Source organism: Erithacus rubecula, assembly GCF_903797595.1.
Source record: "Erithacus rubecula genome assembly, chromosome: 21".
Lineage (NCBI taxonomy): Eukaryota > Metazoa > Chordata > Aves > Passeriformes > Muscicapidae > Erithacus > Erithacus rubecula.
The window spans coordinates 9,771,699-9,796,565 of record NC_136673.1 but is presented as its reverse complement, the minus strand read 5'-3'; the positions used below and the strand labels follow the sequence as shown (position 1 = coordinate 9,796,565).

General features: G+C 55.4%; 1 protein-coding gene across 4 annotated transcripts in view; it reads right to left on the bottom strand.

Moving 5' to 3' along the window:
• The window catches only part of RGS3 (regulator of G protein signaling 3), a 76,295-nt gene extending 53,185 nt beyond the window's left edge, over positions 1-23,110 (bottom strand). Inside the window, exons 1-13 of one of the 4 annotated variants that reach the window (XM_079324078.1) lie at positions 23,052-23,110; positions 18,368-18,490; positions 13,962-14,012; positions 12,930-12,988; positions 11,241-11,335; positions 10,344-10,412; positions 9,699-9,759; positions 8,467-8,557; positions 7,819-7,886; positions 3,940-4,021; positions 3,157-3,262; positions 1,815-2,154; positions 1,415-1,454 (exon numbers count right to left, since the gene is read on the bottom strand). In XM_079324078.1, coding sequence (XP_079180204.1) covers positions 1,415-1,454; positions 1,815-2,154; positions 3,157-3,262; positions 3,940-4,021; positions 7,819-7,886; positions 8,467-8,557; positions 9,699-9,759; positions 10,344-10,412; positions 11,241-11,335; positions 12,930-12,988; positions 13,962-14,012; positions 18,368-18,490; positions 23,052-23,082 — 1,216 coding nt within the window. In that variant the 5' untranslated portion in view covers positions 23,083-23,110. Of the gene's footprint in view, positions 1-1,414; positions 1,455-1,814; positions 2,155-3,156; positions 3,263-3,939; positions 4,022-6,131; positions 6,206-7,818; positions 7,887-8,466; positions 8,558-9,698; positions 9,760-10,343; positions 10,413-11,240; positions 11,336-12,929; positions 12,989-13,961; positions 14,013-17,633; positions 17,857-18,367; positions 18,491-23,051 lie in introns of those variants that run through there. The other 3 variants (XM_079324079.1, XM_079324080.1, XM_079324081.1) reach the window with 3 other exon arrangements.
• Between the last annotated feature and the right edge of the window lie 1,757 nt (positions 23,111-24,867).

Here is a 24,867-nt window from a genome sequence, read left to right as displayed (position 1 = left end):
CCTGTGGTCCAGCTCATCTTTTCACAGGCTCCACAAACAGCAGGAAAGAGCTGCAATTATCCACAGAACAAAACATCCCCTGCAGCTGGGAGTGGAAAATTCTCCTGGCTGCAGAGCTCCAGGGCTGGAGCACCCAAGGCACAGGGGCCAGGCACCCACAGCTGCTCCCTCCTGCTCCCCATGGCTCTGCCAGCCCCACACTTGGCTTCCTCTGGACACTGTCCCACCTCAGACACAGCACCAGGTTTTCCAGCTGTGCCCTCAGCAGACAGGGAATGCTGAGGGATCCATTCTCCTCCAAGAGCTCAGCTCTGCTAAGGGTGCACAGCTCACCCTGAGGGCATCCAGACAGGCCAGGGTGCAAGCACAGCCTCCAGAGCTCCCAAATCCATGAGGGGTATTCCACATGGATTCCTGCAGTGCCCAGCCCTGCCACCACCCCAGCCCACTGTTCCCACAAATCCAACCATCCCCAGGGAGCTCCAGGCATCCCACACACACCTGTCACAGGTCTGGTTTATGCTATGAGTTTATGTTCCAAAGGTTTTTTGAGAAGAGCTGGCCCAGAGACTTTGCAGCACCTAGGGCTTGGATATTTCCCAAAGCTGGCACAAGCAGCTGCACTGCTGCTGGCACTGATGGGAGGCACAGGCACCCTCCCTGTGGGGCACTGAATGAACCCCAGAGGCACTGAAAGGAACCCAAAGACACTGAATGAACCCCAGAGGCACTGAAAAGAACCCAGAGACACTGAATGAACCCCAGGGGCACTGAAAGGAGCCCCAGAGGCACTGAATGAACCCCAGAGACACTGAAAGGAGCCCCAGAGGCACTGAAAGGAGCCCCAGAGGCACTGAAAGGAGCCCCAGAGGCACTGAAAGGAGCCCCAGAGGCACTGAATGAACCCCAGAGACACTGAATGAACCCCAGAGGCACTGAATGAACCCCAGAAGCACTGAAAGGAGCCCCAGAGGCACTGAAAGGAGCCCCAGAGGCACTGAAAGGGAACCCAGAGACACTGAAAGGATCCCCAGAGGCACTGAAAGGGAACCCAAAGGCACTGAATGAACCCCAGAGGCACTGAAGGAACTCAGCTTTCCCAGCAGGGCCTCCTGGCTGAGGAGGGAAACACGTCATGGACACGTGGGGAACCACGATGCTCAGAGCTCTCACACCTCACCCTCTCATCCTGGCCTGATGGAAAGTCCCCAGCAGCCTCTGTGAGCTCCACAGACCTTCTCACATGAGACTCACCCTCCCCTCTGCTTTTGGATTTGAGCCACAGAGGGAAGATGATCCCTCCCAAAATCCCCAGGCTCTCCTGCCCTCAAACCACGAGCTCAGGACAAGGATTTGATGGTGCAGCTCAGAGCTGGGTGCTCTGGGCAGCATTCCCAGCACAGGGACAACTCACCCACAGTGGAGCTGTCCTCCTGGTACACCGGCCTCAGCAGCTGCAAGGGACAGAGGGACACACACATCACCTGCAGCAGGCCTCAGTGACAACAACCAGCTGAACAGTTAAGGTGCCAAACCCAGCCAAGCCAGAGCACTTCAGAGGGGAAAACAGCATTTTTGCAGCAGAAAATGAGAGCAATGAGTTGCAGTGTGGTGTTGAGCAGTGGGAACACACCCCACATCCTCCCCATAGCCCCGGGGTGAGCCCTGAGGGGAGGCAGCAGGGAAATGCTTCAGGAAAACAGTGAAAGCTGCAGCAAGGCACAGAGGCAAGCTTGTGAAACTGGCAGATCTTTAGAGATGAGGCTGGGTGAGGCTGAGGCAGGGCCAGGAGAGGCGGCAGCACGGAGCCCTACCTGGCTGCCAGGGTTCAGAGGAGCCAGGATGATGTAGTTGTGGTCTGCGGCAGAGGGCAGGCGGGACAGGGCGGGCAGGGTGCTCTGTCCCCGCTTGCCCAGCTCGCTGTCCCTGTCCCAGGAGTGCAGCCCCAGCCCCTCGGAGCTGCCGTACAGCACGTGGCAGCTGCGGCGCTGCTCCGCCCGCACCGGCACCGCGCCGCTCTTCTCCCGCTTCTGCGGCGGCGACTGCAGCTCGCAGGAGGATTTGAAGGAGGAACGGCGGGTCATGCCCTCCTGTGCTGCCTTCACCTGCGGCACCAGCCTCCACACCAGGAGGATGATCTCTGTGGGACAGTTCCTGGCACGGGAAAGTGGATGGGATTGATGGGCGGGGAGATCGGGGCTGGAGCATCCGTGTCCAGGTACGAGCCCTGCAGCCCTTCCTCCCTCCAAAGCCTCTGCCCCTCTCCCCTGCTCCCCAGCCCCTCCATCCCTCCTTCTCCTCCAGAGAATTCGTTCCTGCAGCCTTCCTTCTCTGTTGGAGCCAGTGAGTCTCTCTGAATTCTTCAGAGAGGGATCGGAGTGCAGGGATTGAATAAGTCTTACAGTGAGTTCTGATGTTTTTAGTGAGTAAAAGGTCTGGATTCCACAGTAGTAGCTTGTGTTCTACTGAAGGTTACAAACATAGTGATATCTTCAGTAGAGGCTCCAAGCCCACAGCTGTAGACAGGACTTAGACATAATAGAGTTATAGTAAGAATATTGCTTATATTTCTCAGATAGAACACGATAGAATGTATGTGTAGTGTTACACGTAACCTGGTGAGCTAAGAAACTAGAATTCTAATAGGTTAAAGACTGGTGGTCTGAGCTTGCATCTTAGATTGTTGGGGAAACCCTATATAAGACTATGTATTGGGAGAGTTGCTGCTTTTAGCCAGAGGCTTTCAGCCATTCAGCTTTTAGCTATTGTCTTTTGCCAGGGCTTCTAGCCATTCACTTACTGCTGCTGCTTTTGCCATTGCTTTTGCTATTGCCTTTTGATGTGCTTTGTAATAAGATGTGCTCTGTAATAAACAACCTTTTTAACTATTAGCTGTTTTGCTTATATTAAGATTACTCAACAAGTAAGAGCCAAGATCTCAGAGCAGGAGCCTATAGAGCTCTGGTGCTATAGAGCATCTGGGGGTCAGAAAGAAACCCCACATCTGTTGCCATACTTCTCCTCTAGGGAATCTTTTCCCAGTGTCCTGCTTCCCTCAGAGCTTTCCTTTTCCCAGTCACTCAATGCACCCACTGCCCTGCCCTGGGCTCCCTCAAACCACCTCTCCCTGCCCTGGGGTTTTTGGGGAACACTCACCGGATCTCGTGTGCCAGCTCTACACATTTCCAGTGCTCCACAGGCTGCTCATTCAGCTGCAGCACCGTGTCAAGTTGCTGCAGACCTGCCTTCTCTGCTGGGCCACCTGAGAGGGACAAATTCCAGTCACCTGCCAGCCAGGAGGCTGAGTGGGAGGAGGAGAACAAGCCCTGGAACTTGGAGGCACCCAGAGAGCTCCACAGCTTGCACCACTCACCCCCCCTTCAAACCCCATCTGACACCCACGCCTGGAAATGAAGTGGGGTCAACCAGCCTGGAGCTTCACCTTGCAGCACAGTCACACACAGAGCACCAGGACAGAGACACCAGGGCTCCCCCAGAGCTACTGCATGAACTTCCCGTATTTCCAGGGGTGCAGTGGGGAGCAACAGGGCACTGGAGACAGCAGTCCATCCCACAGGTCCACAGCAAGAGAAACTATTCAGGGAACTGAGGATTCCCAAATCCTGCTCCCCCCTCCTGTTTTCTCCCCAAATGATTTCCAAAGGTCAATCAACCAGACAGGCAGTTCTCAGGTTGGAGAGGGAAGGGAAGAAAATCTCTGCCAATTACTGCAAAACACTGGAAAATAGTTATACAGTGCTAACCCAGTGGCCTCTGACCTCATTAGAGGCAACAGAGAATTCAGTTAATGAAGTTTCTTGGAGGTACCCAGAGCCCTGCAAGGTGTGGGAGCTCCAGAATCACAACCAGCTCTGGGAAGCAAAACAGGAGCAATAATTCCTTCAAATCAAGAGGGATGAAAAGGATCCAGTCTCTTACCAGAGTCCACTGCCTGCACACGGACTGGGGAGTCACAGCAGATGGTGAAGCCAAAGCCGTCAGTGCCCCGAGGGATGGTGATCTGCAGGGAGACAGCAGAGCTGTCAGAGGGGACAGCAGCCACTGTGTGGGATGATGTCCCTCACTCCCACACTGTCCCACACCTCTGGAAACGCTGGCACATCTCACTGTGACCCCATGGATAAAGGGTGCTAAAGGGCAGTGCCAGTTGGAGCCAAGGGTCTCTGGAATGCCACAAAAGGAGTTTGTTTAGCACATTCAACTCTTCCAAGTGTAAGGAAAGGTCTGAGAATCCATTTGAAAGGAAAACCTGGCAGGCTGGCCCTGACACTGACTTCTCTAAGCAAGTCATTTAAACATTTCATTTCCTGTTGGAGAAGACAGAAATAGCAGCACTCCCCTGCTCCAGAGAGAGCTGCGAGCTCAGCACGCTCCTGTCCTCCAGACATCTGTGTGCATCACCCCCTTCCCTGGGCTGAGGGTGTTTTCCCCTGCTGAGTTTGGAGAGGATGTATGCTGGGTTGATTTAGGCTCATTTCTCCTCCTGATTCGAGGAGCATTGAGCTTATTAATAAAATGATGCTTATTTTTTGATGTTGGCTTCCAGCAGCAGCTCAGCGTGACAGATCCTGTAAATACCTGATTAGCCCCCAAGACATTAGTCAAGATGCTTGTTTTACTGACAGAGAGAAGAAAATTAAAAATACAGCATCTGACCTGCATTATATTGAGAACAAATAGGCAGAAGAAAGATGAGGAATTCAGCAGAAGTTGCCAAGGAGTGATATGGTTCCTCACTCCACAGGAGGGCAAAGACAGTGAGATTTCCCTCGTCCCTGTGTGATTGCTCAGCATAAAATCAGGCTCCAAAAGAGAAACTGGCTTGCCCTGGCAGGATCTAAACACAAATCCAGTCCCACTACACTGACTATTTTTCTCTGGAGTTTGCTGGTTCCTCGAAGAGGTGGCTCTGCATCTTTGAATGAACTTCACAGCTCAGTCCAACCAGGAGCTGGACTCCATGGTCCCTCTGAGTCCCTTCCAGCTCAGGATATTCCACAGCCTAGGATTTTGTCTCCAACACCAAGCACACGATCCAGCCCACATCTCTCCCACCATGGAGACTCCACAGGCACTTCCCATCCCAAGGTTTCCCCTGTGTCAGGTCTCCTTCTCCCTGAGCTGGCTGCCCTTGCCCCTCACCTGCCCTTGTGCCACTGCAGAGCAGCTTCTCCCTGCTGATGCTCCTCAGCTCCCACCACCACGGCCATCACTGGCAGTTATTGCCCATTTTTTGCCCATTTTTGCTGCCATGCACAGAACTAAAGAACTATGAGCATCTGCCATGAGCTGGGAGGTGGCTGGGGAGGCTTGCTGTACCCAAACTTTGTCAAAAAATGCAGAGGAAATTTTCAAATTAAAGAGTTGAGGAGATCGAAGAAACAAAGCAAAGTCAGTTGTTAATCAGCCAAGGCAGAGCAGCTTTCCTGCACAAGATGGTCACCACAGCCCTGGCAAGAAGGGGGCAATTGAGTTTGGAATTCTGCTGCTTTTGTATTTGCTGTCCCCCACAGCAGCTTTGGAATAACCTGAACAATGAGCTCGGGAGCACAGGGAGAAGCTGACCCTGAGCTGAAAGTCCCAATCCAGACCATGGAGAGAATATTTCTTTGAAATGCAGAAGAGTGGGACCTGCACATGGAAAAGAGGCACCTGGCATTGTGCACTGGGAGAACTGGAACCAGCACAGCAAACTACTTCTCAGGAAACAAGCACTGCCAGCTCCCCAAAACACTAAAATCTTTTAAAAGAGGCACTAATAGCCTGCTGTGCCTGCTTCTTCTCTAACAAGAGGGAAATCAAGACAACACCTTGCAGCTTAACACTGTTACCATCAGCATGCTACCTGCAAGTTGTATAGTAAATATATATATTATATTTATATATGTAAATAATTTCTATATATTTAAAAAGCACCCCTCCACTGCAGCAACAGGCAAGGACCAGCCACAGGCACCCATGTGAAGATGTTCTACCCTCACTATAATTTACAAATTTAATGATATCGAGTCGATGCCTGACAAGCAGCACCCGCAGAGCCCAGAGACCTCCCAGGCACCCAGAAATGCAGCCAAGGCTGTGCCAGGGCTGGTGGCAGGGCAGATACAGACCTGCCTGTACCTCGGCTCCGAGCACACCTTGCAGAGTCCATGGAAGCGGTTCATGGCTGGCAGCCCGCGCAAGCCCCGCGGCCGCGGCGAGTCGCGGCTGCTCGCGGCGCGCAGGGAGCCCCAGTGACACTGGCACGGCCGCCCATGGGAACCCAGCTCTGCAGAAGAATGGCAGGAAGCCACCTTTCACCTCCCCGGCCCCTGCGAGCGCTGCGTGCCGCTCCACGATAAGCCAGAGGCTTCCTGAAAACCCTCTCTGACGAGGAAGGGAGAGAGTTTTATATTAAAATTCCTGTCAACTCTTTGCTATTCCCCAGTCCCGGCTCTGTTGATGTGGCTTTTGTTCCCGTGGCATTCTTCAGGCGCACGGAGCGCTTTGTTATTGCGACATTCTCACAAACACTTGGAGGATGTTTGAGCGGCGTTTCACAGGCACTGGCTGTGAGAGCCTCGCTCCATGAAAGACACGGCTCCACGCTCGTAAAAAAATCAGAGGTTTGGGTTTACAGGAGCAAAAAAATAAATAAAATAAAAAGCAGAGTTTGTTTTTGAAAGCACAGACACAGAGGATATGCACGTCCCTGTGTTTTGTGCTCTTAAGTCACCGAGGGGGAAGCATCGAGGTCAGCTGAGCTGCATCCATGGTGGAATTTGGGAATTAAAGGCCAAGAGGAGCTCTGAGTACAGCCAGCAGCAGGATACCCAGCGAGGCTCAGCTGCCCCACTGCCAGAGCTGGGCACAACTCCTTGGAGAGGGGTTTTCAATGGAGAAGAAAACACCTTCCACACTCCTACAGGGGAATGACGAAGGAGGAAAGGCTGGAGGGAACCCAAAATCCAAGTTCTCTTGCACAGTGGCTGGGGTGGCAGGACCAGGGAGGGAGCTGAGGAACCTCAGCATTCCCAGGGAAGCAGCAGTGGCAGAGCCACGAGAGCACTGTCCTGGGCTGGGGCTGGGGATGAGGAATGGGGATGGAGCTGGGGATGGGGAATGGGGATGGGGATGGAGTTGGGATGGGGATGGGAATGGGGAATGGGGATGGGGCTAGGGCTAGGGATGAAGCTGGCGCTGGAAGGAGGAGCAGCCTTCCTTCCAGCCACCACCTTTCAAGTCAGTGGCGGCAGCCGCGGAGGAAGGGAGGAGAGGGGCGCTGGCTTTGTTTGCTTTGCTCAGCCCTGCTCTGTAACAAAATAACTGCAAATGCAGCTGAGGGAAGCGCGGGCGGAACGCGGCGCAGATAAATCACGGGGCCGCCCCAGCCCCGCTTCCCATGCAGACCGTGTGTTTGTGTTCCCATTTCCCATCCTTGCCTCTCCTATAAATCACCCGGCTCCAGCACGGGCCCTCCCCTTCCCAGAGCACACGGTCCTGGAGGGAGGAGAGGAGAGGAGCAGAGGTGTACATGGAGCCACGTGTGGGGCAGCAGCCTGCCAGCCCCAGCCCTGCCATCCCAGCGGGGCTTTGTCTTGAGTGGGAGTACACTGGAAAAACGGGAGGCAATGGGGGTTAGCACCCAAATCACCCCTCACCAGCTGGGCCTGACTGAGGTAACAGCTGCCTGAGACAGCCACGGTGTGACAGGGTGACAGCATCACCTCAGCATCACCTCACTAAACACTGTCCCCTGCACCCACAGGCACACAGCACACACCTTCCCAGGGCTGGGTCACACCCTGCCACACCCACCTTCAGCTGCTGCAGGGTCACAGCGTCCTGCCCCTCCCGGGCTGCACTTGGACTTCCCAGCTTGACCTCTGAAATTATTTCAAAAAGGATTTTTAAAAAGGAAAAGGCCCCAGCATGTGATAGCACATCTGACAACCCCACACTGCACATGAGGCCTTTACATGTCATGGGCACATCCCTGAAGGCAGCAGTTGGGGTTGGCTGCACTCTGAGACACGGTGACACTGCTGTCCCACCCTGCCCGTGCCACCCTCTGCTCCCCCAGCCTGCAGCACTGCAAGGCCAAGGCAGGAGAGAAAGTTCCCAGCCCCCAGCACAGACCCCAGGGGCAAGGAGAGGGTGGCACAGCAATGAGCCCCAAGTGTGAGAGGCAGGAGGCAGCATGGGGACAAGCCAAGCAAGGACAGATGTGGCTGCAGGGCTGGGGTCCCCACCCTGCCCCAGAAGTGAGGCTGAAGGGGACAGCAGGGACTGCTGAACCAGCCAGGATCTCCACCCCACAAGATTTTGGGATCCCAGTGTCCACTGAGCACCACAGGCTGAGCAGTGCCCATGGGGCTGGGGCTGCTCCACACAGGCTCAGACAGGAGTGACTCCTCTTCCAAGCCTTGTCAACCCCCCCTGGGATATTCCCGTGGTGGGACACACCTGTGCTCTGCTTCAGCCTCCTCATGGCCACCTTCAGGTGCTTGGTCCTGCCCAGGTCCTCCCCGAGGAGGTAATACCAGCCACTGATCTCCTGTGGGGAGGGAAGCAGCTGTGTAGGCAGGGGCAGGTGCTCAGCCCCTTTCACCCAGCCAGGGCAGGAGCTGCCCCAGGTACAGCACACACAGGTGCCCAGACCTGCTCACACACACAGAGTCCTTCTCTCAGCAACAGCTGAAATCCCATCCTCCCTGCAAGGGGGGAATGAGCAGCACTGAAGCAACAAAATCCCAGGTTTTTAGAGGGATATCCAGCAGTCTCATACAGCAGCCAGGGGACAGGACCTCATCTCAGCCTTGCTGAGGTCCCTGGAGCACCACAGTGTTTTAAAAAAGCTGCACCTCACCTGTCCAAATTTCAGAGGAGGTCATGCTTAAGCCACCTCCCAACCTACCTCTCAGCCCACCACCACCACCAGCTCCTTTTTAGTCTCCTGCCATGAAGAAAATGTCCACACTTCAAGTGAGGAAATTGAAAATATCAAGGCGCATTTGGACAATGCTCTCAGGCACAGGGTGGGATTGTCTGTGCAGGACTTGGACTTAATGCTCCCTGTGGATCCCTTCCAGCTCAGGATATTCTGTGATTCTGTGAACTCAGGGGGTGTATTGACACTCCCCAGCTTGCCCAGAGATATTCTGCTGCCCAGGGACAGAATCCCTCCCTGCTGGCTGCTGGGATGAAGCATTCCTGTGCAGAGGAAGGCAGAGCCAGCTGTACTAATAGCAGCAGCCAGGCTGGGGCAGCAGCACTGTGACCAACCCACTGCAGCAGGGACAGCCATTCTGTCATGGAATTCCTGCAGGAGCTGCCAAAAACCCTTTGTGTGTGTCCTCTGCCCATCTGCCCACTGCTAGGGATCAGGCTGACTCCTGAGTGTGTCCCACCATCACACCCACTCACCCACGTGTCAGATGTCACCCTTGGGCAGCCAGCATGTGCTGGGGACACCTCTGTGCCCCTGCCCAGGGCAGTGACATCCCCTGTACCCTCTCTGGCATCCTCCCCACCCACCTCCAACAACCACACAAACTTCAATCTCCCTTGGCCACCCATACTGGGAACAGGAGCAGGGAACTCCCCAGGTGCCTTCTCCCATGGTGGGAAAAGCCTGTTTTCATCCACCCACCGAGCCCAGAGAGCCACACCCCACACCCTGACTGGGACACTGGTACCTTGTCCAGGGACAGCAGGGACTTCACACCAAAGCTCATGCAGCCAATCAGCTCACTCTGCCTGCAGGACAGCCAGAGCTCAGGCACTGCTGAAGCAGCAGACCCCCCCAGCACCCTCTGCAGGGAGCCCCTGACCATCCCTGCCCATGCTGGCTGCCAGGCAGTGCCCAGGGCATGTCCCTGTCCCTGTGGTGTGAGCAGGCACTGTGTCACCACAGGGCTCAGCTGCAGCAGGGCTGGAGCACCCTGGTCACCTCCTGGTGCTGGCAGGAGCTCGGCCAAGGAGGCAGCTGGCACCTGCCTGGGCTGGCAGCACAGCCTGCAGGGTGACAGCCCACTGGGGGCATTGTCCCCAGAGGGAGGGCAGGTCCCAGCCCACCCATCCCCACCCAGCTCTGGCCAGCAGTGCAGGCACCAGGGGCTGCAGGGTTTAAGTGCTGGCCCAGCTGATGGCAACAGAGTGCCCAGGGCAGGGTTTCCTGCCCGTGGTGCTCACCAGCACTGGCTGCCCACGAGTGTGAGCCCATCCCTGACCCTGAGAGAGCAGCCCTGAGGTCAGGGCCCTGAGGAAGCTCACCAGAGCAGGGGACAGGGTCTCAACAGCCCCATCTGAAAAGGGTCCTATGACAGCTGGCAGCCCCTTACCTGGAATTCCTCTCTCTGTTCCACACTGTGACCAGGAGACGCTTCTGCTCATCCTCCTCTTGCACTGGGCTGTAACAAGGAGAGGCACAGCCCATCAGCCTCCCCAGGAGTACTCAGCAAGGGCTGCCCTCACAGCCACAAACTCCTCAGCCTCCTCACAGCCAGCTCTTCTCCTCCAGTCCCTGCACAGAGCACTGCAGCACCTCCCCAAAGAGCAATCTGCTTCTTCCTGACAAACACCTGCAAGGGGATGTGACCTCTCCTGGGCAGGTGCAGGGACAACACTCATGCACTTCAGGGGGTAAATAACCTTGCAGGACTGCACACATCCAACATCACAGGGTGAAAGCAAGGAACAAGCCACAGTTCATGCTCTGAAACCATCACCCAAAGTGCCAAATCAGCCTCTGCACGGGTCAGAGGGCTGGCACAACCTCCACAGCAGTGACAAGCTCTACTCAAACACTAAGTCATGCAGCTCCTTTCCCCTCCAGAGACATGCTGGAGTTGTAGGAAACCCTTTTACCTTCCTCATTCACTCTATTGCAGGTGCCAGGTCTAGGAAATGGAATGAGTTTGTCCAACTCTTGCCCAGCAAGAAAGTCAGAGCATGCAGGAGCAGTGCTACCATGCTGTGTGTGCTGACAGCTCTGCAGAGCTCTGCCCAGAAGTTCAAGGCACTTGAGCTACAAAAACCAGCAGAACAATGTCTGTCACTCCTCATCTCAGCAGCAGAGCTGCTCAGGCGTGCTGAGTGTTTATTAGAGACCACAAAGCAAAACCAAACAGGGTCCTGGCGAGGGGAGGGAGCCCTGGCACAGCAGGCACAGGGTGCCCCCTGCTCTGTGTGACAGTGCTGGGGGTGGCACAGAGCTGCCTCTGCCCTGCCATACTCACAACACAAAGTGCTCGTGGAACACAGGATTTTTGCTGTCTGGCACAGTCTTTGTCTTCTGCCTGCACTTCCAGTCAGCATCTGGCACAATGGACATCTTTGGGAGGAAAACAAAGTGTGTTACCATTCCCAGAGCCATGTTAACACTCCCAGAGTCACATTAACATTCCCAGAGCCATGTTAACACTCCAGAGCCATGTTAACACTCCCAGAGCCATGTTACCATTCCCAGAGTCACATTAACATTCCCAGAGCCATGTTACCATTCCCAGAGCCATGTTAACACTCCAGAGCCATGTTACCATTCCTAGAGCCATGTTAACACTCCCAGAGCCACATTAACATTCCCAGAGCCATGTTAACATTCCCAGAGCCATGTTAACATTCCCAGAGCCATGTTAACACTCCAGAGCCATGTTAACACTCCCAGAGCCATGTTACCATTCCCAGAGCCATGTTAACACTCCCAGAGCCATGTTAACACTCCCAGAGCCATGTTACCATTCCCAGAGCCATGTTAACATTCCCAGAGCCACATTAACACTCCCAGAGCCATGTTACCATTCCCAGAGCCATGTTAACATTCCCAGAGCCATGTTAACACTCCAGAGCCATGTTAACACTCCCAGAGCCATGTTACCATTCCCAGAGCCATGTTAACATTCCCAGAGCCATGTTAACACTCTCAGAGCCATGTTACCATTCCCAGAGCCATGTTAACACTCCCAGAGCCACATTAACATTCCCAGAGCCATGTTAACACTCCCAGAGCCACATTAACATTCCCAGAGCCATGTTACCATTCCCAGAGTCATGTTAACACTCGCAGAGCCATGTTAACACTCCAGAGCCATGTTAACACTCCCAGAGCCATGTTACCATTCCCAGAGCCATGTTACCATTCCCAGAGTCACATTAACATTCCCAGAGCCATGTTAACATTCCCAGAACCATGTTAACACTCCCAGAGCCATGTTACCATTCCCAGAGCCATGTTAACATTCCCAGAGCCATGTTAACACTCCCAGAGCCACGTTACCATTCCCAGAGCCACGTTACCATTCCCAGAGCCATGTTAACATTCCCAGAGCATGCAGCAGCCCCAGCTGCCATGGCAGGAGCCTGGCACAGGCACATGTATGGATGGCTGAGCACAAAGATCCTGCTGAACCCGTGCTCATGGCTGGTTGGGATCACTTCACCCTTCTGCCTGTCAGGTCATTGCATTACAAAACTGCTCAGGGCAGGGGAGGGAGGGAAAAGAGCAGAAAACCAAGGAGTGATGCAGACAAGGGCAGCTGGCTGGGGTCTGACTCGCAGCCCCTCTCTGGGAGCTGCTCCCTGCACTGTGCACATCCTAGCAGGACACCCTCCCTGTGCCACAAATATCCCCACCAGGCTTTGGGCACCCACTGGGACATTAATTCTTGCACTTAATGGTTGACACAGCCCTCAGCAGGGTCCTGTCCTCCCTTTTTCTACTTCATGCAGACACAGCCAACAAAACTCATGAGCTGTCCAGTATTGGGCAAGGGCCCAGCCAGCTCCTGCATGCTGGGGATGCTCCTCCAGAGCAGGATGGGGAAGGAAGAGGAAGGGACAAACAGTGTAGAGCAAGCTTGGAGGAGCCAACCACAAAATTCTTCAAAAAAAGCACAAAGCTCCCTGAGCAAAGCCCTAGAAGAACCCACCTTCACATAGGAGTCACACACACGGCACTCTGTTCCCATCAGACCTTTTGCTTCCATGACTGGAAAAAAAATGAAATGGTCACAGCCCAAAGCAGCAGGGAAGGCACCTTCCCACCCCACACTGCTCTGCTCCACAGGGTGATCCCTCCCTGTGGGGCTGAGCCCACTCAGACAGGGACAAGGTGTTTGTTGTACTTCCCCTTTAACACTCTCATGCTATCAATACAGCCTGGGGGTGAGCTGGGTGGCAGAGGCAGCTCAGCATCCACATGGCAAATTGCATTCCCTGTGCCTGACTGCCCCCAGCCCTGCTCTGCCTTCCCTGGAGCCAAATGGATCATCCAGTTAAACATCAACAGCATCCTGACCATCCAGTGAAATATTAATGGCATCCTGACCATCCAGTGAAATATCAGCAGCATCCTGACACTGCCCCAATGCTGCTGCAGGGACCCTGTGACTGTCTGGGGCAAAGGATGTGCCAGGGATGTGCCAGGGATGTGCCAGGGATGTGCCAGGGATGTGCCAGGGACCTTTACTCACACCCAGCTCACACTGGGGCTGCTCCAGATGGAGGGATTTGGGGTAAATCCTGGGCCAGACCCTCAGACAGGTGTTTCTCCCCAAAAAGAGATAATTCTGACACTCCCATTGGTGCCTCTGATGAAACATTCGTTAAAGAAACATTGCTGGAGTTTAAAACTGCAGCATTTGGAGGTTACAGAACAGTTTGGAAATCCTGGCAAATGTGGCAAACAGTTTTGGTAGAGACAAAGCATTTCAGACTTCCCAGATTGTATTTGCCTTTTTTCTCTTCATATGGAATAAAAGAAAAGTAATTTATACACATGGATGCAAACACAGTGTTCACCCTGAAATGAAGGTCTCAGCAAATTTCAGTTTGGTTTCTTAATCCAAGAGCTCCCAATTGTGCCATGGCACCACAGAGTCATTCCCAGCTCCAAAGCTGTTCCCAACACCAGCCCCCTGTGGCTCTGGAATCACTCTGGGATGTCCCAGGGTCACACTCACCGTGCAGCACCAGCGACCGGCCCCGCACCTCGATGGAGAGCTTCAGCTGGCCTGGGGACAGGGAAGGGACAGCTGGGCACAGAGGGGCACAGGGGGAAGGAAAAACTGACAGATAGACTGAAGGAAAGGTGAAGGACAGGCTAAAGGAAAGGTCAGGGACAGGTAAAGGACAGGCTGGAGGACAGGTCAAGGACAGACTTAAGGACAGACTGAAGGACAGACTGAAGGACAGGCTGAATGACAGGTGAAGGACAGGTGAAGGACTCACCCACCCCCACCTGCAAGGCTCACACAGGGCCAGGCACACCCTGCCCCCCAGCCCAGGCAGGGAGCTGAGGGGGAGCATCCCAGCTCACAGAGGGTCAGAGTGGAGGTCAGCACTGCTGTCAGCCCCAAAATCCTGCAGGTGCCAGCTCCAAAACCCTGCAGGTGCCAGCCCCAAAAGCCTGCAGGTGCCAGCTCCAAAACCCTGCAGGTGCCAGCTCCAAAACCCTGCAGGTGCCAGCCCCAAAAGCCTGCAGGTGCCAGTCCCTGTGCAGGTCAGTGCTGGAGAGCCCAGGTGTGCCCTGCTCAGGGAGGGGACAGCACCCGGGGCAGCACTACTGCTCTGCCAGCCTGCTCACACCCATTCCCTCACTTTTCCATGCACTGGCAGCTCTGCATCAGCCCAAAGTTCCCCACAAGGCTCAGACTGGCACGAAGGCTCAGCCCAGGGTGTTTGCCAGGGTCTGGTGTGCTGGTTAAGGGGTGCAGGGTGAGCTGACTCCCTCTGGATGTCCTCCCTGAAGGTTCCCTGGGAGCTGGACCTGCCAGCCTAGATAGGATGTGCAGAATTGAATGGCATTCAAGGGTCTCTAATCATGTCACTGTTCTGGATCAACCCAAAACTAAACATTTCCCAACACCCCTGGAGAATCCAAAGACTGAAACCATCACTGGTACAATGTTTCCTTTAGTCCAAAGCAAAACATCCCATTTTCACTTCTTCCCCAGTTTACAAAGAACAACAAACAAGTAAGTAAACATCATTTACAGGCAAGTAAACATAATGTACAGATACACAGACATCTTGCAAGTTAAAACCCAACATTAGATTTTGCCAAAGACACACCCAAGGGCTGGGGCTTGCTTGGGAGGGGATATCTGATGGGATTGTTTAACCTGAAACAATTCAGAGAACACATTTTTCACTCATTAAAATAAAAACAGTCCAACCTCTGAACAGCTCACGTGTGCATGGACACGTGGAAATGGTGTCTGTGTGCATTTGGACAAGTGCAAGGTGAGAGAGTGAAGAGAGGAGCCCAGTGGGATGAGTCAGGACAGCTCTAACACTGGTTTGCAACACAGAGAACGCTGTCCCCAGTGTCACCCTCCCCCTCCAGGCTTCAGGCACAAGGCTGGAACCCCTCTGCACATCTCTGGGGCTCTGGGAAGCCTCTGCCTGCTGCACTGGTAGCACACACAGAAGGAAACTGCCCCAGAGTAGCCAAGCATGAGCAGGAGTTGGGGGAATGAAGAGACAGGGGAAGAAGAAGGGCAGTTTCTGTGCTGGGTAAATTGGGGGGTTGCCAGTTTGGGGACTGTCCTGCCCTGGGCAGGGCTGGGGCTGCTCCTGGGGAGCTCAGGGCTCACAGCTTTGAGCAGTGAGGGAGGGGGTCACCCAGCCCTGTGCTCTGTGTGTGTCACTGCTGTGGGGACAGGCCCCTGGCACAGCACCAAGGGTAGGAGAACAGGGAGAAGAGGGGCAGCTCTGCCTTTCTGGGGAGAAACACAAATTGGCCATAGCAGGGTTTGGGAGTTCTGTAAGGAACAGAGAGGACATTTCCCTCTTAATGCCATTTGCTCCTGAGTGTCTCCCAAGCACATGAAGGGACAAATCATCACCCCAGCATGGTCCAGCCCCTGTCTGACCCCTGCTCAGGACTGGGAGACACTCACTGGCTTGTGTAGGGCCAGGATCAGAGAGGGAAGCTGCTCCTGGAAGAATGATCCAGCTGGAGCTGGTGGGAGGGATTTGCTGTGCCAATGTCTGTCCTCAGACAAAGCTGAGGCACTTTGTCAGGTGAGCAGAGCAGTGACCTGGTGCCAGACCTGGGTGGGCAGGAGCATAGTCCCTGTCAAGGATGGTTCATGGGCTGCATTCCCACCTCTACCCAAGTGCAGAGGGTCAGAACAACCTTTTCCCCTGGATTTATCTCCTGTACATCCCTAACAGGAACTGAGGGGAACAAGCTCCAGCAGAGAGGCCCTGGCACAGCTTCTCCAGGTCCTCTCTGTTAATGAAAGGTTAATATCAATTCAAGTAAATGCAGAAGAAGGACAGAGGGAGAACCCACATGCAGCTCCTGGGTGAGAATCTCATCACAGAGCAGGACTCAGCCAGGCTTGCAGGGATGTAACACAGAGAGCTCCCAGCCCCATCCAACCAGACCCACAGGGCCAGGAGAGGCAATTCATGCCAAGAAACAAAGCTGGCACAAGGAGAGCAGGGGAAAATGGGCATGAACAAGCACAAGATGGTAATCAAACAGGTTCCCACCCAGGAGAGAAGCTTGCCAGGCTAAGGGAGGGGACTGGGCAACCTCCTATGGGATCAGACCCAGCAGGGAAACCTGTTCCTTACTGATGGTCTCTGACAAATGGAAAATTTTGGGTTCTTCTTAAATGCTTTTCTGCTTTACTGTAGGAAAAACTGTTGGCCCTGGCTGGGACAGCCAAGAACCACTGGTGCAAATGCCAGTGGGGATTCCTGCCAGAGGTCACAGTGTCAGATCCTGCCTGGGTAGGAGGTCCCCATGGGCACAAGGCACCCCAAAATCACCATCTACAATCTCTGCCCTGGCACCAGCCCTTTGGAAGACTCTCTCCTGGTCACCCTCAGTGAGAAGGTAGTGCTGACTCTGTCCTGCCAGACTCTGAACACAACTCCACATCTCACCAGTGATGCTCAGCCCGTGAGGGAAACTGATGATGTTTGATGATGTTTGGCCTGGACTTACAGAGCTAGGAGGCACCACAGAACCCACATTATTTGGCCTATATCCTAGACACAAAACCAGGAGAATTTTAGCTTTCAGGCTGTCCTCAGCAGTTTGGCACTCAGAAGTCCAAAAGGGGAAGAAGCAGCATCCCTGGGAAGGAGCAGCATCCCTGGGAAGGGATGCATGACCCCTGCTCTGCTCACAAGAACAAGAGAAACTTTGAAAGGAAACAAAACTGCTGCTTAAAAAGCAGCACCCAGAAAGGGCACCCAGCTGCCCTGGGTGTGCCTCTGCTGCCCAGCCAGACTCAAGACACCCAAATTCCCTCGGGGCTCGCAGCCGGGCCCGGGCCGGGCCAGCTCCACCCGCAGAGCTCAAAGCCCCGCTGCACACCCGAGGCAGCCACAGAAAGAGCCCCAGGGAGCAAAAGGGAAACTGGGGCTCTGCCCTGACGGGGCACAGCTCCAGCCAGCCCTCCCCAGCCCGTGTCCATGCAGGGGCAGAACGAGCTGGGCACGGCACACCTGCAGAGCGCTTCCCCGGCTGAACCGGGGCGCTCCTGGCTGCGGGCCCGGCGGGCTGGAGCTGCTGCCCGGCCCTGATTCCCCCGAGGAGCAGCTCCCCGAGCCGGGATGCATTCCCGGGGCTCCCCCAGCCGGGGCTCCCCCAGCCCGGGCTCCGCGCTTACCGAACGTGCTGAGGCAGAAGGAGGCTCCCAGGACGGGACCGGCCCGGCGGGAGCAGAGAGAGACCCTGCGCACATTGCCGGGCTCCATGGCAGCACAGCTCCGATTGGGAGCGGCAGGGATTGGAGCCGAGCCCGCAGGGAGCGGGGTTTCCATGGGACACGGAACAACCGCCGCGGTTTGAATGCAGCGGCTCCCATCGGCCCCGCGGGTTGGACGGGAGCGCACCTGCGGCCACGGGCCAGGGCGGGGACAGTGACAGGTGGGGACAGTGCTGAGATGGGGACAGGGCTGAGATGGGGACAGTGCCAGGTGGGGACAGTGACAGGGTGGGGACAGTGACAGGTATGAGGACAGGGCTGAGATGGGGACAGTGACAGGTGGGGACAGTGCCGGGATGGGGACAGTGTCAGGGATGGGGACAGTGCTAAGATGGGGATAGTGCCGGGATGGAGACAGTGCCGGGACCCCAGAGCTGCCCACCCCATCACCCAAGAGCCGGCAGTGCACCCCCGCTCTGGGAGCTGCAGCACAGCCCACCGGGAGGCACCAGGGCTGAGACCGGTCCGGAGGGTGTGGAGGAATGATGGGGATGGTTTCCTGGGGAAAAGCCCTCCCCAAAGGCTGGGCTGTCCCGGATCTCCTGTGCAGCAGCTGGACAGACCCCCCACCACCCTGCAGGCAGCCGTGGGCAGGCTGAGCCCCGGCTGGCCTACAGCACCCGCCCCTCACTCACCTTTCCCTTTCACTCGGGCGCGGCTGATCCTCCTCCTGCTCCCCGGGGCTCCCCGCAGCGGGGATTGTCCAGCCCTGCTCCCTGCCGGCAGGGGCTCCAGCACCGGGGGACTCTGCCCTGTCCCTGCCACGGAAAAGGGGAGATGAGAGCAGGACACGGCAGGACAGGGAGCAGGGACATCACAGGCTCTGCTGTACCCTCAGCTTTACCTCCACGGGGGTTGTCTGCACCTTGCCCCAGCCTTCCGTGAGAGCACAGAGGAGAGCAACGATGGCAGTTCACTGGATGCAGTGTCCCAGCAGGACACAGAGCCACGTACAGAGGGAGTCACCCCTGGCAGGAGTCCCAGCTGCAGCCCTGGGAATGGCCCTTCCCATCCCACACACCAAGTGCATCCCAGAAGCTCTGCTCAGCACAGATTTATTTTAATTAAAACAGATGACCAGTCCTGCCAGGGCTTTATTAATCCGTAAGCAGCTGGGGATGCTGTCCTGAACTGGGTGCTCAGGACAGGCTTAGAATCACAGGATGGTCTGGGTTGGAAGAGACCTTAAAGAGCATCCAGTTCCATTCCTGTTTTCACTGTCCCAGGTGCTCCAGCCCCAGTGTCCAGCCTGGCCTTGGGCACTGCCAGGGATCCAGGGGCAGCCACAGCTGCTCTGGGCACCCTGTGCCAGCCCTGCCCACCCTGCCAGGGAACAATTCCTGCCCAATATCCCATCCAGCCCTGCCCTCTGGCACTGGGAGCCTTTCCCTGTGTCCTGTGCCTCCATCCCTTGTCCCCAGTCCCTCTCCAGCTCTCCTGGAGCCCCTTTAGGCCCTGGCAGGGGCTCTGAGCTCTCCCTGGATCCTTCTCCTCTCCAGGTGAGCACCCCCAGCTCTCCCAGCCTGGCTCAGAGCAGAGGGGCTCCAGCCCTCGCAGCAGCTCATGGGCTCCTCTGGACTCTCCAGCAGCTCCTTGTCCTTCTGTGGGTGGCCCCAGAGCTGGACACTCTTGCAAGACTCTGGCTCAGACCAGCTCCAGCCCACCACTGCTGATGTGCTGGGGCTCAGAGAAGGCTACACAAAAGGGGGAATTGGGTGCTTTCCTCATGTCCAGCACCCTGACAGAGCCGCAGCAGCCCCAGCCTGGCCCTCCTCACTCACAGCCATCCAAACCTGCCACAGGGTCTGATGGTGAGACAGACAAAAGTGCACAGACCCAGTGCTGGGAGCCTTGGTGGAGAGATCTCCCAGCCCCCACAGAGCAGAGGAGCCAGCACAGCCCAGTGACTGCAGGATCAGAAACATCTGCCCAGGCTTCTTCCGCAGAGATGAGCAGGGTAGGATTAGTGCAGCAGAGGTGTTTTACACTTCCCCTAAAACAGAGCCAGCCTGGAGTCCCAGGTGACCTCCCTCAAAGGGCAGAGCTCTGTCCCTCACCCCTGGTGGAGCCACACTCCCAGCAGCTGGAAATCCAAAAGAGCTTGACCTGGGATTTTGGTGCCAGGAGGTGCCCCTCAGCCTGTGCCAGTGTGTACAGGATGGACAGATGGACAGCACCTACCACACCCTGCCCAGTGCCTCCAGGTACCCCAAAATATCTGCAACTCCATCTTCACAGCCCCTAGACAGAGGCAGCAGCTTGGAAAGGCTGTTTGCTCACTAGAAAAGCTGTCTTTCCCCCCAAAGTTTGGCAGGGCACTGGTTTGATTCAGCTGAACTTTCACCAGCAAAACTGCCTGAAACTGAAGGAAAAGCAACAGGAGGGACAGAGCAAACAAGGGAGGGAAGGAAGGAGGAATGCTCTGCACAGCCCAATCCATCACTGCCACAGACACCTATTGTACCACTGCCATAAATCCAAGCCCCTTTGGGCACTGCTGGAGACAAAAGCCACCCCAGCAGGTGGCTGGACAGAGAGCACAGCTCTGTTGGGGCTGCAGTGTCAGCCTGACCTTGGCACCCTGCAGGGGTCTGGGCAGGCACCCAGCCAGAGCCAGCCAGCACTGCCCAGGGTCTGGTGCCTCAGGGGTGTTCAGAGCTAGGGAAGGCCTGGCAGGGTTTCTGCTGCCAGCTCCTGTGCAAAGCTCCTGCTTTCCTGGTGGGAAGGGGCCAGGGACCTCCTTTTCCCTCCTTCCCACAGCACAGCAGCGAGGCACGAGCCAGGATGGGAGCAGGGTAATGTGCAGCTCAGTGACCAGAGGGGCAGAAAAGGCCCAGAGCTGAGTCCACTCAGGCTGTGAGAGTCCCTTTCCAGCCCTGAAAGCACCCAGATCCATCCCCATGGATGCTGTGTTGCTGGTTTCCCTGCACCCACAGCCCAAGGGAAGAGGCCCCAGGCACATCTGTGGGCACAGCTGGGCTGCAGCTCCCCATCGCCTCCTGTGTCTCCAGCCATGGGGATCAGAGTGGGGTGAGGAGGGGCCCTGAACAAAGATGGGATTTGTTCTGTAATTGCTGCATGTTTGGCCAGCACAGCAGTGGCCTTTGCTGCCCTCATCAAAATGCAGGGCAGGATGTGGCAGCAAGCAGAAGCATCTGTGAGACAGCACCAGGAGCTCCTGAGCAGCTCCAGCACCTCTGCCTTTCCTCCCACCAGGGCTGGATTTGATCCAGGGGAAGCTGGATCCCCATTCCCCAGCTGGCAGTGCCAGAGGTGTGGGGGTGAGCAGAAGGTGCTGCTGACACTGATCCCTGCAAGTCTGGGCCACCACCTGCATTCTCCTTCTGCCTGGTGGCCCCAAAGCTCCCAGGGCTGCCCTGCAGCCTCTGGAATCCTTCAGGACCTGGTAACCCACAGGAAGCCACAGCTGTGACTCCTGCCAGGGACTGGAAACAGCAAGCCCAGGGTGAGGTCTGGTGGAATGTGGTGGGTGCAGGAGGGGAAAGGCTCCAGCAGCTCTGCCCAGAACAGGAACCTGCCTTCCCACATCTGGCACTGCTGCTTTGCAGCTCCTTGAGAAAGGGACTAATGCAGCCAGCAAAACCCAGAAGCACAAGGAGGGGAATACAGAGAGGGAAGGGGTCCCTTGGCAGCAGGCAGGAGCAATCTCTGCACCACAGGCAGCCTCTCCAGCCAGGAGCCAGCCTGGCCAGGCACACAGCCAGTGCCACAACATCCCACAGTGGCCTGTCCCAGCTGCCCAAGTTGATATTTGCACCCTGGCATTCCAAAACACATCCCCATGGCCTGCTCCACACTTTCCCTGCAGACAGGGCCACAGCCAGGGGAGCACCTCTGGCTCTTCCCAACAGCAAAGTCCTGAGCTCAGCACAGCATCATCAGCAACAGAGCTCCTCCAAAATGTGACAGGCCATGAAAGGCAAGAGGGCTCAGGATATAGAGCTGGGGTGGGGATGAACCCTTTAATGCCACCCTCATTTTCATCCCATCCTCAACAGGCAGCACTGGGAGAGGAACTGAAGTGTATTTATCTCTCCCATCCTGCCCACAGGGAGGGTCTGGGGACCCCTCATCATCCCAGCCCTGGGATCTGTGGAAAAACCTCACAATGGCTCAAACTCCTTCTCATGGATGTGTTTATAATGCAGATGGAGAGGCCCTGGACTGCCTGGGGTCACAGCCAGTGCTGCTGTCACCTCCTGGGCAGGAGGGTTGAAAAACAACCCTGCCTCTGTCCCCCTCTGTCCCTGGCCATGTGCCCCAGAAGCTCTGCTGATGCCAGAGCCCCACAGAAATAGGTAAATGATGCCAAAGTTTTGTCCTGGACAAGCAGGAGCCAACACACAGTCCTGGCCCTGCTCAGGGACTCAGGGTCATTTCTAAGGCACTTCTAAATGTTCCTGCTTTCAGGATAATCAAAAACTCTTCTTCATTTGTTCAGCTGAATCCATTTGCTGACACTCCCAGTGATCTCCATCTGCCACCCAGCTTTTTCCCAGCAAATTTATTTGCCCTTGGGAAAAAACAAACCAATCTGGGATTGCCTTTTCCACTGCACAGCTCAGCCCACGGGACAGACAATACCAAGCAGCCTCCTGAGCAAACAGCAAACAATTCCCTCCACAATCCCAGGTGTCCTGAACCTCTGGAGTGGGAGCAGAGTTTGTACCTGCCCAGCCTTGCCGTGTCCTGGTCCCTGTCACAGCACAGCACCATAATTTGTGTGGCTCCTCTCAGCAGCTCTCCCAGCACACAGAGGTGTTTACACTCCCCCTGTCTCCCAGGAGCTCCCCAGGCTCACACAAAGCCTCCTCTCTCCATGCCTTCATTGCAAAAGGCTTTTAAGAGGCAAACAGGACAGTAATAAATGCTGTGTCTCTCCTGCTAAAGCAGGCAGTCTCACAGCTTTGAGTGAAAGAGTCCCAGGAGACAGGGCTTTCAAAATAATAATAAATAAATTATAGTAAAGAGTCTCTGTAGGACTCCCAGGCCATTAAATTTCCCCCACCCATCTCCCAGAGGGTTTGAAGCTCACTGGCTGCAGAAATCCCTCCTAACACACAAACCCAGGAGATTCAAATCCACTCCATCCTGCAGCACAGATATCAAACACAATCCCACGTGGATCTGGGCATCTCCTGCCCCCCACAACAGGCACAGGGGAGATACAGACCCTCATCTCCTCCAGCCAGCAGCATCTGGCTCCCATGAGCAGCCCAGAGCCATCACCCATCCATCACCCATGCACCCATCCATCATCCATCCTGCCCAGGCACTGAGGAATCCCTGAGCACTCACGTGTGAGCTCTGGCTCTCCCAGCTGCTCCATGGCTCCCACACAGGCTCAGGATCCTCCCCAGCAATGTCCAGGCTGGGATTTCACTGCCACGAGCTCTTGATCGTGGTACCACTGCAGGAGAGGGGGGAAATCCAAACCCAAACCAGTATATAAATGTCCCAAGGGAACAAAGTTCCAGTCTGGGGAGGTACAAATTAAATTGTAAGCTGAGAGGAGATGCAACAGCCCTGTTCTCTCAGCTCCCAACAGAAGGAATCAACTCCTTCTAACTTCCCTCCTCACATTCCAGCCCCGGGACTGACCTTAACCTGCAGTTTTGTTGGAGTCTCCAGCAAACTGCCCATTCAGCTGGTTGGCCTGGGAGTTAATGACTTTCTTTTAAAATTTAACACCGTTCTCCATCACAAATCTCAGTCTGCCAGCACTAGGGTCTGCCTTTGGCTGGATATTCAAATCCAAACACGTGCTTAGACAGTTATTCCAGGCAAAAGGGTAACATATGCACACAGAAAACCCACAAGGCTGAGGCTGCCTGTGGAACTAAAGAAATGAAATCAGGTTGGGAAAATTTATCTGGCTTCCCAGATGGTAAGAGGATTGCAAGAAGGGAGGTTTGGGTTATTTTGGGGCAATCCTGAGGGCAGATTTCTGGGATTATCACAGCCTGGCATATAGGGCAGACACACAAGGCACAGCACTTTCCAGCAGTGGGAACACTGCAGCCCCTCTTCCCCAGGGCCCAGCTGGGGTGCTGCTGTCCTGACACCACCTCTGCAGCAGGCAGAGATGAGCTTGTCCCTGGAAAACTCCAGTTAGGAACCCAACAAAGTGGCAGACTGGCACATCAGCAAATCCTTTTCCAATTTGAGGCCCAAGAAAGATTTCTCCTCCTGCCAGGTTATTTTAGGTGCTGCACCCCTTCTGTGCTCACATCCCAGAGGATGAGCATCCTGAGAGTGTGAGCATCCTGTTGGAGCCCAAATCTGAGCCAGAGCAGCAGCAACATCCCCAGCCTGGTTTCTGCTGCTGCCTTTGCCATCCTGCAGCTCCTTCATCTCTTTTTGAGGCAGATGCATTCAGGACTCCAGTTCCTGGAGAATTGTCCCTCCCAGCTGGGAGAGGACAGTGCACTGGTGTTAAACCTGACCCCATGGCTGCTCCTGCTCACTGCACAAAACACCCACCCCTTCCACAGTGTCCTCACAGCCAGCACACGATGCCAGCACAGCCCTCAGCTCAGCACTGCTGCTTTCCCAGAATATCAGAGTATTGGCAGCACCCAGAGTCTTACAAGAACTGTGTCCCTGCCTCTCCACAGGACTTGATGAGTTTGGCACTTTGCACCCATCATTTTGGGCAACAAACTTCTTCGGCTGATCTCTTTTCTAGACCTCCCTCTCTGCCCCTTCCCCATGAAATGTCTGAATGAAATGTCTGAACATGCAAAGGGATTGCCTGCAGCAATCCCTGGGCTCTGAGGCGTGGCTGTAAGCAGCCAGGATGCCGTGGCTGGAAGCACAGAGTATTTCTAGGGCAGGCAGAACTCTGTGACAAACCCCACGTGAGCAGGAGCAGGCACAGCCCCTGGTGGCTCAGCAGGGATGCAGAGCACAGAACAGCCTCTGTGCACAACCACTTGTTCCTGTGCCCATCCTTGGGCAGGGCCAAGCTTGCTGGAAACAGTTCATCTTGTCCCTGTGCCACTGCTAAACTGTGGCTGAAACTAAGGCAGCTGTGACCACTGCATGGTTTGTATGAGAGCTGCTCCATAAACCAGGAGCAGAGCAGCAGGGGAAAGGTGGCAGAGCAAGAAGC